The sequence below is a fragment of the Peromyscus leucopus genome, chromosome 12 (assembly GCF_004664715.2).
Source record: "Peromyscus leucopus breed LL Stock chromosome 12, UCI_PerLeu_2.1, whole genome shotgun sequence".
NCBI classification, from domain to species: Eukaryota; Metazoa; Chordata; class Mammalia; order Rodentia; family Cricetidae; genus Peromyscus; species Peromyscus leucopus.
The window spans coordinates 76878260-76892810 of NC_051073.1; the positions used below are offsets into that span (position 1 = coordinate 76878260).

Genomic DNA, 14551 nt, shown 5'->3' on the forward strand with positions numbered 1-14551 from the left:
CTGCAGTCATACATGTCGTATACTAAAATAAATAAATCTTTTAAAAAAAAAATGGCTAGCCTTTCCCCCCTGATCTCTGGGCAAGCTTTACTAAACCACAAATAAAATATCACTACACAATTACTGTATGAGGAGATTAGGAGGGGGAACTTTGGTTGGGATGTAAAAACAACAAATAAAACTATTACTGTTTACCTGATGACTATCAAGAAAGCACTCTTGAACTCCTTTGAACAAGGTACTATCTAAAAAACATTCATATCCTAACACCCCCCCAGGCATATGCCCAGAATGATCGTCATTGGTCCTTATCAATGGAGATGCCAACTTCACCGCAAATATTTAAGTTGTTCATTGTGGTGGCTTGAAATGGGAATGGCCCCCCATAGGCTCATATATTTGAATACTTCGTCCTAGTTCCAGGGAATCCAAACTCTTCTTTTGACTTAAGCAGGTACCAGGTACACACAGAGTGCACATATAGACATGCAGGCAAAACACTCACATGCACCAGGCGGTGGTGGCGTATACCTTTAATCCCAGCACTAGGGAGGCAGAGGCAGGCGGATCTCTGTGAGTTCGAAGCCAGCCTGGTCTACAGAGCGAAATCCAGGACAGGCACCAAAAACTACACAGAGAAACCCTGTCTTGAAAACAAAACAAAAAATCTCATACACACAAAAATAAAATAAACCTTTAACAAAAATCAAGGCCTACTGATCTTATCTGAAAACATAACCAGGCTGGTAACATGGCTGTGTATACTTACCCATGCAAACCTGGAGGCCTGAGTTCAAGCCCTGGAACTGACTTCGCAGAACTAAAATTTCTAGAGCCCACCAAACTCCCTTCTCCCCTCCCCCTCCCACTTCTACTGCTCCAGCTCTCGCTGCATGTCCTATTCCTTATCAACTGGCTCTGACACCCAGAGCTTCATCCAGACACATCCTCTCACCTACTCTCATTCAAAGTCCTCAGGAAGAGCTCTTAGCAAAACTCAGGCTTTTAAACCTGGCCTGAAACTGTATTTCTTTCCTTCTTTCTGTTATTGTTTTTGCTTTTTGAGACAGAGTTTCTCTCTATAGCTCTGGCTGTTCTGGAACTCACTCTGTAGGCCAGGGTGGCCTTGAACTCAGAGATCTGCCTGCCTCTGTCTCCCAAGTGCTAGAACGTGTGCCATCACCCGACCTGAGCCTGAATTTCTAGCTTAATTTCTTCCACATTTCCCTGGACTCTATATACTTAGCCAAGCGAAATTAAGCATGGTCTCTGGAAACAATGAACCGTCCTCCTGCTTGCCTCTGCTACTCCAAGCCACATCTTACTGTCTTTGCCTCCGTATGCCCATGTTTCTCTTGACCTCAGACTCTCCTGCCTGATCCAGGTCCTTACACACTTTCTTTTCTTGGGGAGTGGAGGGGTGGAGGAGGCATTATTGGGCATTGGAACTAGGGCCTTGTGCATTCAAAGGCAAACACTCCATTAAGCTATATCCCCAGTTCTTTTTGTTTTTTGAGACAAGGCCTCACTATGTTGAGTTTTAAAACTCATTATGTAGCCCAGGCCAGCAGTGAACCTTCTATCAGACTCCCAAGTAGCTGGGGTTACAGGTCTATAGCAGCACCTGGCTCTGGCCTTGGGCCATCTCAATGGTACCAAGTACCTCTGTTCACATTCCAGTACAATACTGAACAGAACACAAACACACCACAATTGCTTTCATGTGACTTTTCATTACGTAATTCAGTGAGGCTGTTGGACAAGATTTCACTCTGTAGACCAGACTGGCCTTGAAACCTTGGAAATCCTTATGCCTCAGCTTTGAGTCCTGTGATTACAGATGTGAGCCAGCACACCTGGTTTACATTTGTTTTATACTTTAATTACATTGTGTGTGTGTGTGTGTGTGTATAGGAATGGGGAGGTTGCATGTGCCAGTCAGTAGCAAACTGCTAATAGTTGGTTCTCTTTCCACCATGTAGGTCCAGACACATCAAGTTCAGGTCATCAGGTTGGTGCAAGTGTCTTTACCCACTGACCACCTGCTGGCCCTGGTTCTTTTTTTTTTTTTTTTTTTTTTTTAAGATTTATTTATTATGTATACATCATGTATGACTGCAGCCAGAAGAGGGCACCAGATCTCATTACAGCTGGTTGTGAGCCACCATGTGGTTGCTGGAAATTGAACTCCCAGACCTCTGGAAGAGCAGTCAGTGCTCTTAACCTGAGCCATCTCTCCAGTCCCCTGGTTTTGTTTTTTTGAGACAGGATCTCCTGTAGCTCAGGCTGGTCTCAAGCCAAGGATGACTGTTTCTATGCACCACCTCACCCAATGTATGCAATGCTGGAGAGTAAACCTAGTAAACCTATGCATGAAAGGCAAGCACTCTACCACCAACTAGGTAACACCACTAGCCCACATTAAACTTTTTTTTTTGGAAGACAAGGTCTCAATATGCAAACCAGGCTGGTCTGGAACTCACAGAGATCGCCCAGTCTCTGTCTAAGTGCCCTAACTTACCTTATTGTCACTACATCTAGAAACCAGGTAAGGCAATTAACTGTATCACTATTAGGCAATAACCGGCTCCTTCAGTCAGCAGTCACATTGAAAGGGCACAACGGCAGGCTTGCTGACATCCAAGGTTAAACCTTTCACACAGCTGTCAATGACAGCAAGATGATTATGGAGACCTAAAGTTACCGTTGCTTCTCCAGCTAAGATCCTGAGTTATTGGGGCACTGGCACAGCAGTGAAAAGCACTGGCTGCTCTGCCAGAGGACCTGGGTTTGATTCCGAGTACCCACATGGCAGCTTATAACCATCTGTAACTCTAGTCCCGGGATATCTGATGCCCTCTGTAGCCACTTCACACATATCTGAGCACAACAACCCTAAACATAAAATAAAAAAATCAAGCCAAGTGTGGTGGTGCACACCTTTAATCTCAGCACTCAAGAGACAGGTAGATGACCTCTGAGAGTCTGAGGCCAGTCTGGTCTACATAAAGAATTCCAGGACAGGGTTATAGAGAGACTCTGACTCAAAAAAACCAAAAAGGAAAAATAAAAATGGTGGGGTTTGTTTTGAAACCAAGGGGGCCCAAAGTCTCAAATCGCAGAGACATATTACCATAGTAACTAAGGCATGAGATATATTTCAGATCCCAGTCCTTGTCTCTACCTCTCATGTGACAGTGAACAAGTTATCAACCCCTTGGGAAAATATAGGTCTATACTCTGAAATTGCTGCAGTCTCCAAAACACAAACAGTTATTCTCCTAACATTTACAGCACCTATTTAGTACCAGCTACTATTCAGAGATTAATTCAAGGTAAGTGCTGCCAGGATACCTTTCCATCCGAGCTGCAATGCTTACAAACATTACCTATGATTATTTGGTAGGACCATATGCTACTCCCACTGCCAGACACGTACATCCACAGAGACTAGGCCCCAGAGTAGAGGATTATACTTGTACCAGCCACACCCAGAATGAGTGCTGCCCATCAATAGTGACTATTTCCCAGGAAGAGGCTGCTCCTCTTTCCTATGATTCCATGTGGCCAAAGTCAAGCTCTCTAATTTCTCCAATAGCCCAGAGATGCTATCATGACCAGATCACTCAAGCAGGAGCCTCCTAAGAGGAACACAGGGTAGATCACAGGAGACACACAAATCAAGATAGAAAAGAGTGGGACTGTGCATTCTTGGGCATCTTTAGCCCAAAGTCAGAAAAGATGGACTTGAAGGGAGGAGTGTATAAATCCAAAGTCCTTTGAAGGCTGGCTATAAGAGTTTACACACAAAAACTATACAGAAGAATCTTCTACAAGATTCTTTAAAGCTGGGTGTAGTGATGCACCGTCTGTAATCTTAGCATCCTCAGAGGGAAGGCAGAAGTAGTGAGATTTCAAGGCCAGACTCAAGATACTAAAAGACAGCACCTAGATGCAGAGGCAGGCTGCTCCCTTGAGATTGAAGCAAATATTGTCTACATAGAAAACAAAATAAAATTCCATCAAATCTATCAACTTCTAAGGGACTAATGAGCTTAGTTTCTTTTAGGCTCAGTGTTACTCTGAACAATGCTTTCTCACGTCCTCTCCACTCTCCAGTCTAACCCCAGGCCATAACACCCAGTAAATAGACAGCGACCTTGGGGATAAAGGTCTTTATTCAACAAAGTTATCTCACTTACAGTAACAAAACAACAAGAGGTAACAATTCCCCCAAAGATCTGGAACAGTATCCACCCATGGCAGGCAGTATGGCCTGCAAAAAAATCATCTGCAGCCCAGGGTCTCTAGTGGCCACTTAAAGGTCATAGTTGGGGTTCTTCCGGAGGATAACAAAACCTTCCAGAATGGGGGTAACGGGAAGAAACTCCTCAGTGGCCAACTCTGCCCGTTCCCCATGGGCCAGCAACACTGGAGTTGTGTGTGTCTGGAACCCTGTGATGGTTTTAGGCTTCCCAGCCTGGCCCACCACATCCACTGCCTGTGGGATGAGAAAATTGAAGTAAAGGGTTTCCAGTAAAGGGAGAGAAGCAATATCCCCAACCCCCCTCACCGTCCACAGAAATATGTCAGAAAGGATTATATATACGCTGTCCAACTTCTACGGTACACCGAGCCCCCCTTTTTCTACCCAATACCTCACCTGCCCCACACGGACAGAAACTGGCAATGGTCGCAGCTCCTCATCAAATGTGACCAGCATTCGGGGCTGCATGGCAGCCACCAGTCCATATAGCACATAGTGGGATTTGCCTAGAATGACTGAGGGAAAGAAGTACAAAGAACAAAGAGTTGTAGACACTGCAGCAAGCCTGGCCTGAACTTTAGGAATCTATCCCAGCCCTAACCCACTAACCTACTAAGACCAAACCTTGTTCCTTGTACACCCCACCACTAACCCAAGATGCTTCTACCCTTCTTTGCTCCATCCCTAACCATGAAAATCACTTTTCCTAGTTACTAAGGAGTAGATTCATCTTGAAATCTTTTGGGCCAGATCAAAGGTATGAGAAGTTAAGGTCTCATGAGGCCTCCCACAAGCCCAATGAACCTGTAAAAACAGAGCTAACTTGGGATCTTGCTCCTGACTACCAAGGGGGCCCTGTAAGGGACAGGCGCAAGGCACATGTGCACCACGCCTAGTTTCCAACAGGAACTCACTGTTTCGGACATCCAAGAAGGAAACAAGCACAGTGAGCAGACCAGCCACAGCTACTTGACTCATGAGCTGCCGATCACTGTGGTAGGGGCAGAGGGTCAATGTGCCCTTCCCTAAATGTGTCAGGCCCTGCAAAACACACAGAGGTGTTCAGTCATAGCTGAGAAGACATGGTCCTTCCCAGGCCCTCCTGCATCACCACAGGTATGGCTGCTGCCACACTAGAAAAAGAAGACTCCTATTCTTTACCTGTGCCAAGCGCACCATGAAGAGGTTATTGGGGTCCTTGGCATGATACTGGGCTAACTGGCGTAACATAGCAGCCAGACGAGCATTATTGGTACCTAGAAATAAGAAACATTATAAAAACTTACAAAAAGAACCTTGAATCTTCTAGTCTGTTCAAGATTTTTCCAGTACTCACCACTGCCTACCATGCCCATGGCAAAAATGGAGTTATAGGAAACTTCCGGGTCAGCATCATGAGAGAATTTGCTTAGAGTATCCAGGATGTTGAGTCGTGGATTTGAAACAGAGATTAGTGCCAGTGCTAAGGGTACAGCCCTCCGGAGGGTCGGTTCCCCATACCTCAGCTGTGATAAAAAGAAACAAAATTACAGCATGGGAGAAGAGGGAAAAACAAGTTCAGGGCCGAGACAGTTCCATGGGTTAAACTGCCTGCATGAAGACCTGAGTTTAAACGCCTAAAAACAAAAAACAAAAACAAACTAGCAGTGTGGACATCTGCAGTCCCAATGCTCCTATGAGAAAACAGAGCAGCGCAGACAGAATCTCCGGAAGCTCTTGGACCAGCTAGCCTGGTGTACTCAGAGGAGAAGTGTTAAGAGAACTGTGGTGGTTTGAATAGAAATGGCCCCCACAGGTTCACATATTTGAGTGCTTGGTCATTATGGAGTGGTGCTACTCAACAGATCAAGAGGTGTGGCCTTGTTGGAGGAAGTGTGTCACTGGGGGTGGGCTTTGGAGTTTCAAAAGCCCAAGGCAGGCCTAGTGTCTCTCTGCCTGCTGCCTAAGGATCCAGATGTAAAACTCCCAGCTAATCTCTAAGTGGTTCTCAACCTGTGGGCTGCAAGCCCTTTGGGGTTGAGTGACCCTTTCACAGCGTCACCTAAGACCATCACAAAACAGATATTTACACATTACAATTCATAACAGAAGGCAAAATTTGTTATGAAGTTGCGACAAAAATAATTTTTTTATAGTTGGGATCACCATAACAGGAGGAACTGCATTAAAGGGTTGCAGCATGAAGAATACTGAGAATCACTGCGCCAGCACCATGTCTGCCTGCATGCCACCATTCTTCCCACCATGCTGATGATGCACTAAACCTATCAACTGGAAGCAAGACCCCTCTCTGTAAGGGTTGCCATGGCCGTGGTGTCTCTTCACAGCAACAGAACACTAAGACAGATACCCTGTCTCAGACAAGCTCTAGGCACCTGTTGGCATTCACACATGTGTATGTGTAGCAAATCAAGTTCAATTACAGGAATAGGATAATGGGTCAAAGGGGACTCGCTTCTCCACCAAGGAACTCTAAACCACCAAAAGTAGAATTAGCCAGAACTAAGGTGCAGCGTGGCGGTAAATCACACCCATGTATGCTTAAAGCCCTGGGTTTAACGCCCAGTAAAACACATGCACACGCACACATGCACATTCTAGTCTATCCTGTGCTACTCACCAAGTGACCAAAGGTCCGCAGTGCCATCTCTGCACCGATCTCTTCCCCCATTGCAATAAGTGCAATCCCCAGGACAGCTACGCCCTGCAATTCCAGAGGCACAAGAACCAGTCAATTCCAGGAACAAAACCAAGTCATCCCGCTTGACCTGTGGAGGGGCTATCCTGCAGGGACACCTTCCTCTTCATGGACAAAACTCAGTTCTGCCATTCTGTCCCGTGGCAGTACCGGGGGAGAAGCAGAGGCCAAAGCAAAGCTGCCTCTGCTCCCCCTCCCCTATCCACACCTATCTTTTCTCAGAGCGCCTGCCGGCCCCCACCTGATGTGCTCCCATGTCAGCAGGAGCTTCCTTCTTGTCCTTGTCCTTCTTTTCCTTCTTGTCCTTGTCCTCCTCCTTGTCCTTGGAGTCAAAGTGCTCACTGCAGATGTGGAGGAGCTGCTGCACCTTCAGCACATTCCCAGAGCCTTCAGGGGAGCAGTGAAGGAAGAGATCAAAATGAGAGGACAGCAAGCAAAAGCGTACTCTGTAAATACAAGAAGCCTTAAGTGATCTAAGGAGCAGAAAAACAGACAAAGGGGAAACAGCCCGAGAAGAAAAGGACAAGAGAGAAGCGGAGCGGCTGGGAGACTGAGGCACAGACCTGCATAGGCACACACATCCACCAGAGTGTTGGCAAAACTGCGGAACGGTTCCGACACCACCTCCAGTGCAGCCAGGATCGCCTCGATAGCTTCACCCTTTCCTACAGGAGTCAAAGGGCCCAAGGACACTGGCTTGTATCCAGCTCAGCCAGATGCACAGACCCTCCAAATATGTTTAATTACTGTCAGCTCTTTGATAAAATAAACGTTCTCTCACCCAAGTGATTGAGGCCCAGGCCAAGAGGAAGCCAGCGAGCATAGGTGTCCTTGAGCTCAGTCTCAGATTTCTCCATGATGGTCTGAAGGATGGTGGAAGTGACATCTCCATTGCAGGACCCCACTGCAATCATTCCACAAGCTAGAGCTGTCACACCTGCTACCTAGAAATAAGAAAATCAGCATTATACACAGTAAGTTTCCTTTTCTTTTCTTTGTTTGAGGCAGGGTCTCACTATGTAGACTAGGATAGCCTGGAAACCCAGAGATCTCCCTGTCTTTGCCAGTGTATGCTGGATTCAAGGTGTATACCACCATACCCAACCACAGTAAGATATTAAAATGCTTGCTTATGTGTCTTTATTCAAAACCTACTTCTTCTGGTCCACTGTGAGTTATTCTCCCTAACCACACTGGGTAATTGATGTCTGTAAGATCAGGAATACTTACATGTCAGACAATGTGCCAACCCATTTGCATACTCTTGTTTTATTGCATTTACTTATTTAGCATCTGTGTACACACAGTACATGTGTGAGGTCAGAGGACGATTTGCAAGTCAGCTCTCTCCTTCCACCATGCAGTCATCAGGCTTGACTGCAACCCTAACAGCCTTAGCTTTGCATATCCCTACATACTTAGTTCTTATAGCTTCTGCTTGGAAGATCCAAAGATTTGGATCATTTTACTCTAAAATCCCTGCTTTTGGCAATCATACAACATTTATCACTAAAATGACTGTGTAAGCAAGAAAATTTAAGGTTAGCTAATGACTAGACGTGAGAATCACTGCTGCGACTTACATCTAGAATGCCCCCCAAACCACGTGCAAGAAGACCTGGACTGCTTACAAATATAAGGTGGTGGCACTCTTGGAGATCTTGGGAAGTGGTGGAAACTAAGGGGTGTGGCTCATTAGGAAGCCTTTGAATCATTAGGGGATTCCCTTGAAGGGGACAGTGGGGAAAGAGGGGATAATGGGGGGAAGCGGGGAGAAGGATCCTGGCTCTTTCCTCTCTTGCTTCCTTGGCTGCTACTAAAGTGAACAGCTTGGTTCCACCATGTGTTTGTCACCATGATGTGTTGCTTTGTTATAGTGACAGAAAGCTGGCCAGTGCAGTCATCAACGCTTAACTTCATCAAGTTTCTCTTCCTTATAGACTAAGTGGTTTGCCTGGGGTTTCAGAGGCTGGAGCTCAATACAACACCACACAACACCAAGCTTCATCAGGGCTTGCATTCCAGTCTGCTTTTCTCCCCTTTTTGGGGGGTGGGGAATGAGGTAAAAGTAACAGGGTGCTTGATACACAATTGTATTCTGTAGCCCAGGCTGGCCTGGAACTCACGGAAAATCTCCTGCCTCAATCCCCCAGTACTGAGATAACAGACATGAGCCACCACACACAGCTTGAAACTGCAGTTCTAAGAGGTTTCACTGGGGTGTCCCCAACCCCAACACACCTCCCTGCCTTTTCCACTAGGAAGACTCACCTCCATGCTGGACTTGGAATCTCCCATCACAGGTAGCAGCAGTGTTAGAACATCTTCCCGATTGGAGCCAGCATAGGCCAAGCCTAACCTACAAAGTCAGCAGATAAAGTCCCCAACATATATATACTCAGGGACACAGCAAAAAGAACAAAAATAGAACCGTCACCAACACATTCACCGAGAGCTGGATACTCAACGGCACATGGCAGTCTTTGGCAATGTCTGCTCTAGAATTTAAGCTGAGCACTAACAGAAAGAGAAGCAAGCTGGCTCAGAAACCTAAGAACTTAAAAATAAGTAAATAAACAAGGAAAGAGGAGCAAGAAACCTTACCCAAAGATGGAGCCAAGTCTCATGGTATTGCTGTTATGGAGAACATAGTCTGAAAGCAGTGCCAGGGCAGGGTCACACTCATTCCGGACCCCAGAGTTCACGATACCACAGGCAAGGAGAGCTCCTGACTGCAAAGAGCAAAACAGACTTTACTTCAGATGTCGCCCTCTTAACTACAAAGTGTGCAGCACGGCCTCTGTGACACCTGCATTACCTGGAGTGAAAAACTGCCTAGGTGGTGGTTTCAATTAAGCACGGTCCCCATAGGCTCAACGTTTGAATGCATGGTCCCTAGTTGGTCGAATTGTTCTGGGCAGGGCTAGGAGGTGTGGCCTTCATGGAGGAGGTGTGCCACTGGGGGTGGGCTTTGAGTTTTCAAAACCCCAAGACAGGCCCAGCATCTCTCTTTGCCTCCAACTTGCAGATAAGACCTAAGTTCTTAACTGCTGCTGCAATACCATTCCCGCCTGCCTGCTGCCATGCTCCCCACAATGATGGTCATGGACTGACCCTCTGAAACTATAAGCCAGCCCCCAACTACTTTTTTTTTGTTTGTTTGTTTTGTTTTTAGAGACAGGGTTTCTCTGTGTAGCCTTGGCTGTCCTGGAACCCACTCTGTAGAACACACTGGCCTCGAACTCACAAAGATCTGCCTGCTTCTGGTCTACAGAGCAAGTTCCCGAGTACCGGGATTAAAGGCATGCACCACCACCACCCAGCTAAAATACTGTCTTTAAAAAGGAAGCACTAGACTATGAGAAGAAAAAGTCCCCAGTGAATAAGCTTTGACCAGACTAACCTTGATATAGTCCTCAGAGGAGTACAGGTACTTGTCAATCTGGGTGAGGCCACCATCCACATCCCACAGCAGAATCATGCCCAGGGAGGCAGCAGCACTCAACATCCCTATGACAAAGAAGACTGTCAGCTTTAGAAGGGCCTACCCAAAGAACTTTTAAAGGGCTCCCCTGGAAACTAACTGTGGACCCTTCTCAAGTAACACCTGACTGTCAGCTGAGATCTGACCACATGACAAAAAGAGAAAATTATACCGTGGTCCTTGTTCTTGTAAAGCCATTTGTTGCCATCATCAGTCAGCAGCTTATCTTGACCAAAGGCTGCATTGACAAAGCCATTCACAAAAGAGGAGGCCAGGTTCATTCGGGCAGAATCCACCTGAGAGCCACTGCCACCAAACCCTGAACAAGGGGAGAAAGGAGAGGCAGTTTAGCATAGGACCCGAAAGGAACAATGCCTGGTAGACAGTCCCTGATTTTTGTTGTTGTTTCTGTTTTCGAGACAGGGTTTCTCTGAGTAGCCTTGGCTGTTCTGGAACTTGCTCTGTAGACCAGGCTGGCCTTGAACTCAGAGATCTGCTTGCCTCTGCCTCCCAAGTGCTGGGATCAAAGGCATTCGCCACCACCACCCGGCTTCAGTCTGATTTTAAGTTAGTCCCTTAGTCTATGTCTCCAACAGTGACCTGGACACAAAGTTCATGGGAATTTGAAGTTCTCTATAAGTGAGTTAGCCAAGATGATATTCCCAATACAATAGGAACAATTAATAGTCCCTCCAATCCCCACACAGAGCTACTCACTGTTATTCTCTAGGTGCGTTTTGTAGATGTCATCAGGCACCTTGGGCTCCATGATGTCCAGCTAAAGAGAAGCCAGAGGGTCACTACTGCCTCCCCGGTATTCCCCCAGCTATCCCTTCTGCTAACTGAATAGCAACTTTAACCAGGAGTCTAGTGAAAAGTAGGAAGGAGGTAGCATGACAGGTAGAATTTTAACAAAAAGTTTAGGGCAAGAGCAGAGAATCTCACCTCCCGAGCTAAGGCCAAGAAGTTGCTGTTGAGTTGTACATTGGACATGATTTCTGTGAGGTCTTCGTACTCCTCCACATCTTCACTCAGCTCCAGGAACACCCCATGCCGACCCAACATGAATGCCATCTGCTTCTGTACCACCCTGCGGGGAAAGCCATCACACTTTCTCATTTTTCACCTACTACAGGACAGAGAAGCACCTCACGCACTGACCAGAAACTGTCAAGTCTATGATTTCCACACAAATACTCATGCACAAACGTATCTCTTCCTTTACCAACTTCTCTACATACACATCCTTGCAGGAGGTGAAAATGTCTTCTACCAGTTCCATGTCATTGAGCATCAGTGCCAATCTCAGAGCCTCAGGGAAGCGGCTGAACTTTCGGAACACACCCAAGGCACAGCGCAGTAGGGCAGAGTTCTCAGGTTCTGGCACATAATTCACACAACTGCAAAGGCAAAAGGAGTAGAAATTCAGAAAGTGCGTTTAACTTATTTAATTCCTTTACCCAAATATATACTAAATGCCTGTATGTACAAGGCAGTGCACTACGTTCCAAGATAGCTAAGGAGACACAGTTTCTGTCCTCAAGAAATTCATGGCATCAACAAGTAACTACAGCCTAAGGTGACCCCATGACCCTCTGGGAGAAGAGGCAAAAATGAGACTAGCGCCGAAGAAGGCAAGCCTGCTGCCCCCTCAGCCATGCTCACTTACCTGGTGAGATAGAGGCAGACCTTTGAGTATGCATTCTCATCTATGTCCTTCTCCAGCATATCTACCTGCTCAATTTCCATGAGCAGGTCACAAGCCTCATGCTCTGCATTATGAGCCATATTGTAGGGAACAATTTCCTTCACCAAGGTAAGCAATGGTTCCCGCTGGGCTTTCTCTGCGTCATCCAGCTCTTGCCACTCCTTGGCCACTTCTCCTGCCAGATGTCTATGGACAGACACCATCATTAGGGAAGCAGTCCCCGGGAGTCAAGGCATTCCGTGTCTGGGGAATTCAATACATCGATATTTTCCCAAGCCAAAAGAATTATGCTTCCAAGTCCCTTCACATTCCCAAGAAAGAAAAGATCTTACCTGACATACTCATGACCCCATGATGCCAATTCCTCCTGGGAGCCCACTAGCCGATATTTGAGGCATTCACGCTCACCACTCATGGTCATGGCCAAAACAGATATGATGTCAGCAGCAAAACACTGTAAGGAAACCAATCTTTTAAGGTCAAACCCAACAGTCCAAGGAAAACAGTATGTGACATTAGAAAATCAAGATCAGTGTCACCAAAATTCACCAAATTCAGTGCATACTAGTTTCTGCACTGAAAATTTTCATGGCTGTAAGCTAGGTCTCACAGAAAACCTAAAGTTGGTGTTGCCAGCTCCCTCTGACACCAGCCTAACTGGAAGCGACAAGCAATGGGGAGTCGGAGAAAGAAAAAGGCTCCTGGGCTTGAGTTGACAGAGATGGTGGTTCTTATTACATCGCCTAGTTTGACTTCAAGAGATGCTGAGTGGCTGGGATTAGAAGTACCCACCATAACCAGCATAAATTCTAATGTTAATAGTAAATTACTAAAAGGCTTTAATAAGTCGAGTGGTGGTGGTGAGTGCTTCTAATCCCAGCAGTCTGGAGGCAGAGGCTGGCAGATCTGAGTTTGAGGCCAGCCTGGTCTACAGAGTGAGTTACAGGACAGCCAGGGCTGCAGAGAAATCCTGTCAGGGACAAAAAAAAAAAAAAAAAAAAAAAAAAAAAAAGAATTCTTCAACTGGACAGCCCCCAACCATATATATCTGAATTACCTTATTCTCCCCAGGGGCCATATTCTCATAAATTTCCTTCAGTTTGCCATAGTGTGGACGCAGAAATTTGAGAGGCTTGGGTACTGAAGTCATGGAGGTGGTCGAAGATCGAATCTGTCTTCTCAGTTCCTCCAGAGCTGGTCGGTATAAGGATGTATCCTTCTCCTGATCAGGGGATGTTGGGGTTCAGACCGAAAGGAGTCACATTCCTCCACATCATAACCCAGACAGAAGCAACTAACACTTTGCTCAAAGACACAGCCGGCTCCTACTTCATGATTCCACAACTCCTGTAAACTGCCTGAGACACAAGACCTCATTCAAACATCCTTTGTCCCCTTTTCCCTCCAATTATCATAATATCTAATATGTGCTATCCAGCTGTCGCCTCCAAATGAGATAGAGCAAACAAGTGGGAAACATCCCCATACACTCCGCGTCGGGTTAACAGTCTTGACTCACCCCGAGTCGCTCCACAAGCATCTCCAGTTCATCTTGAAGCTGTTTGTCCTCCTCAGACTGAAGGGTTGGGGGAAGAAGTTCATTAAACGAAGGGACCACAACCACATTCTCCTCCCACTCACCCGGGGACAGGTGGAGAGGGCAAGTGCATCCTCAGGAGGGACCAGATGGACAAGAAATGGGAGTGGGGTGAGAAGCAGCCTTGCCGGAAAGGCAGTCCAGCCAGGCAGGCTCTGCATGGAAGCCGGTCTAGAAAATTATGTCAACGACCCACGAAGCGGGGGCGCGGGCCGCGGGGGTGGCAGTGCGGAATGAGGGGGGCATGAAGGCAAGGTCTCCTCCCCACTCCGCGTCTCCCGGGTGTGGTGGGCCGCAGGGAGTCGGGCCCGCGGCCTTCAAGGCAGCAGTGACTCAGCCCGCGGCCTCCTCCCCGGGCTCCCGAGGCTGCGCCTCACCAGCTCCTGCTCTTTGTCTTTGTCCCCGGCATCCCGCCGCTCCTTGCCGCTCGACTTCTCGTCGCCGCCAGCGGGGGCCGTCGCCGAGGGCTGTTGGGACTGCACAGGCGTCTTGTCGCGTCCACCCTCCTCCATCTCGGCCACCACTGCCGGCTCGCTGCGCGCGCACCCGCTCGCACCGCCCCCTTCTCCCAGACGGCCTCGCGCGGCGCCCTCCAGACCGGAAGCGCCCTGCGGAAGCCGGGCCCCGCCCCCTGAGGCAGGCCGGGAGTTCACAGTTTGGCCCCCGGCACGGGGCGACTAGTGTGGCTTCTCGGTGTCTCCGGCTCGGTCTAGATGCTTAGCTCTCCTCTCCCGGGCCTTCGCCACAGCTGGATGCGTGGTGCGACAAACGGACAGGACTCTCGAACTCTCGACTGA

General features: G+C 47.5%; 1 protein-coding gene across 1 annotated transcript; it reads right to left on the bottom strand.

The window, feature by feature from the left end:
* Positions 1-4160: 4160 nt before the first annotated feature.
* Positions 4161-14326, bottom strand: Psmd2 (proteasome 26S subunit, non-ATPase 2). Its single transcript, XM_028857546.2, has 21 exons — positions 14132-14326; positions 13677-13733; positions 13215-13379; positions 12490-12611; positions 12119-12343; positions 11691-11849; positions 11395-11539; positions 11167-11227; positions 10622-10768; positions 10369-10475; positions 9570-9697; positions 9237-9324; positions 7747-7909; positions 7529-7630; positions 7207-7352; positions 6888-6971; positions 5604-5772; positions 5429-5523; positions 5182-5308; positions 4664-4782; positions 4161-4501 (listed from the first exon to the last, which is right to left on the bottom strand). The coding sequence occupies exons 1-21, from the start codon at positions 14264-14266 to the stop codon at positions 4319-4321; spliced, it is 2727 nt and encodes a 908-aa protein (XP_028713379.1). The 5' UTR covers positions 14267-14326; the 3' UTR covers positions 4161-4318.
* Between the last annotated feature and the right edge of the window lie 225 nt (positions 14327-14551).

Excerpts from the sequence above, each read along its gene's own strand:
- Psmd2 (XM_028857546.2), bottom strand. The coding sequence starts at position 14,266 with ATGGAGGAGGGTGGACGCGACAAGACGCCTGTGCAGTCCCAACAGCCC. Across the intron at positions 11,228-11,394 it reads TCTTGGCCTTAGCTCGGGAG|CTGGACATCATGGAGCCCAA; the intron begins GTGAGATTCTCT and ends GCTTCTCTTTAG. Across the intron at positions 7,353-7,528 it reads GGATGTGTGTGCCTATGCAG|GCTCTGGGAATGTGCTGAAG; the intron begins GTCTGTGCCTCA and ends GCTCCCCTGAAG.